Source organism: Humulus lupulus, chromosome 2, assembly GCF_963169125.1.
Source record: "Humulus lupulus chromosome 2, drHumLupu1.1, whole genome shotgun sequence".
Taxonomy (NCBI): domain Eukaryota; kingdom Viridiplantae; phylum Streptophyta; class Magnoliopsida; order Rosales; family Cannabaceae; genus Humulus; species Humulus lupulus.
Window position 1 is genome coordinate 131335391 of NC_084794.1, and position 2616 is coordinate 131338006.

The window sequence follows — 2616 nt, forward strand, 5'->3', positions numbered from 1 at the left end:
TTTTGGTGACTCCGTGCCGTTGGCTAAATTATCAGCCAACAATATATATATATATATATTTATATTGGTAATAATTAATAGCATATACAATGACTATTGGTGACGGTAAAAACACAAAACAATAAAATAATCCATAATGTATAAATGTATATAGAGAAATTGGTGAAAATAACTTTTTTTTAAGTGATTTTGTACTCTGGCCTACTTTTGATAGTTTTTTGCAAAATAGTCTCTGCCTTCGACCAATTGTCTAAATTTTCTGACCAGCTATCTAAAATTTTCGACCGGCTGTTTGAATTCTTCGACCACCTGTCTAAATTTTCGACCACCTGTCTAAATTATGAGAGATCATTTTGCAAAAAATTATTAAAACTAGGCTAGAGTGTAAAATAAGTTTAAAAAATAGGTGATTTTGCAAAATGAGTTAAAAAATAGCTGTTTAAAAAATATATAATAGGATTATAGTTTGGTGATTAAACTAAAATAGCAGCGATGCATGATAAAAAGTTAGAGAGAGAAAATAATGAATAAATTATAATCATAATGGTAATGCAAGATTACAAAAACTTAATTACGAAACAAAGAAAAAATTATTAAAAAACTGTAGTTAAATTTTTATAACCAAATTATAAGTAAGAATAATGGTACCATGAATAACAAAATAAAAAATATGGTGAGATGTATGAAGATATTTTTCTAAAATATATTATTAATTGTCTTGTAAAAAAAAATTAATGGTCGCATTTATTTTATGTAAATGTTTTCTCATGAAAATATAATAAATGATACATATAATTACAAAGATAATTATTAAGTTGGAAATTTTGAATAATCATATTGAGCATACAATATACATGTAGTCCCTGCAGATATTTTAAAAAGAGAAGCTACAAATCTTCTTCTTATCAAGATAAAACTAATCAACAAAAACAAGCCATTATACCCAAGTGTACTAGATCATGATTCTTTCTCACATCCAGTAATAGCTACTACGACGACTAGTACCCGAAATCAAGGCTCAGCAGGTCCAAGACCCAGATGCAAATCCAATCCCAAGCTCTTGTCCAAATGATGGCCACCAATACTAGTTCCCGCACCATTCATGACGAGATCGCTATCAAAATCCTGCGAAACGCGATAATTGTCATATATGACGCCGTCCGACAATGCTCTGAACGCATTATCCTCCCCCTCGTAGACGCGCCTTCCCGGCATGGAATTCGCTCTCGAAAGATAGGCCCTACCGCCACCACTGTGTGATGATAACGGCGGTGCATATTGTGGTGCCATGTAGTACCAGGAAGAAGGCTGTGCTGCCAGGCCGAGAAGATGAGGCGGCGGCGGCGGCGGCGGCGGCGGCGACATGAATCCCCCCGATGCATGGGAATTAGCCATGGCAGCCGCAATAGCATAATTTCGGGCAGCTGCAGCTGCTGCGGTAGAACTGGTATTGTTAGCATGCATTTGAGCTCGCTTCAAAAGCTGTCTCTCTTTCTTGTGTGCGTTTTGGTGACCTCCCAAGGCTTGGGAATTGGCGAACTCGCGGAAACAGTACTGACATTCGTATTTCTGGTGGCCAACGACGTCGTTCGCTGGTTGGAGAGTAGTAATTATGTTATCGGTGTCGGTGTCTGATTGGTTTATGTGGTGATGTTGATCTACGTTGTCGTCGAAAATGCTGAAGCCAAACAGCTTTAATGGTGGTGCGTCGTCAGCGGTGGCGGCATCCATAGTGGCGGCCATAACTACTATATGTTTGAATAATATATGATCGATCTTATTCGTTTAGAGCGAGTAAGCAATAATGTTGTGATGAATGATTAGGTTTCAAATATAAATAAAGGGTGAAAGACTAAAGATATTGTATAGATATGGGAAGAATAATTGTTCAATACATATATAGCAATACTTAGTTTAAACTTATATTTGGAAAGGGTTAGATGAAAGTAGTAGGGACTAGTTGGGGCATGTGAAGTTTAATTGTTCGAGTGTTAAAAGAGAAAATAAAAAAAGAGAGAGAAAAAGTGAGAGTTGGTTCGAAAATCCCAATGATAAAGGTAGCTAAAATGAGGAAAAACCTAGAGCAAGAAACCCAAAGTGAGGGTTTAAGTATTATTTGGTTATATATATAACTAGTTGAGAAAGAAATCTTTCATACGACAGTAGTTAGTGACACTAAAAGGACCCTTTTATACCAATGATGATCGCATTTGTCGGATATCTAGCTAATTTAAAGTGCAATTAGTATAGCGTTTTTGGACTTTTATTACTTGCTCTCAACATATAAATATATATATATATGTATTTATGTGACTGAATAAGACAGCTATATATTATACAGTCACGAGATATCCAAGGCTCAGATCTCTATATTAATTTAAATTTGTTCATTTGTACGAATTATACGATCTCATCGTATTATAGAAAAGAATTTTAAGCAGGTATTGAATACAGGCTACAGCCACAGTTAACTGCGACACTAGCGTTCGTGATAATGTAATGTAAATCACGGACAGTTACCTGTTATTGGTTAATTTTGTTTCTACACATATAATCTTTTTACAAGTACGTACGTATATATATATATATGTGTGTGTATTATATTAGATAGAGATG

The 2616-nt window shown here is 34.9% G+C and overlaps 1 protein-coding gene across 1 annotated transcript; it reads right to left on the reverse strand.

Annotated features, from left to right (window-relative positions):
* Window positions 1–748: 748 nt before the first annotated feature.
* On the reverse strand, window positions 749–2129 carry LOC133816304 (zinc finger protein 6-like). Its single transcript, XM_062248867.1, has one exon. The coding sequence runs from the start codon at window positions 1741–1743 to the stop codon at window positions 1012–1014; it is 732 nt and encodes a 243-aa protein (XP_062104851.1). The 5' UTR covers window positions 1744–2129; the 3' UTR covers window positions 749–1011.
* Window positions 2130–2616: the final 487 nt, after the last annotated feature.

Coding starts and splice junctions, on each gene's coding strand:
- LOC133816304 (XM_062248867.1), bottom strand. CDS start 1,743: ATGGCCGCCACTATGGATGCCGCCACCGCTGACGACGCACCACCATTA.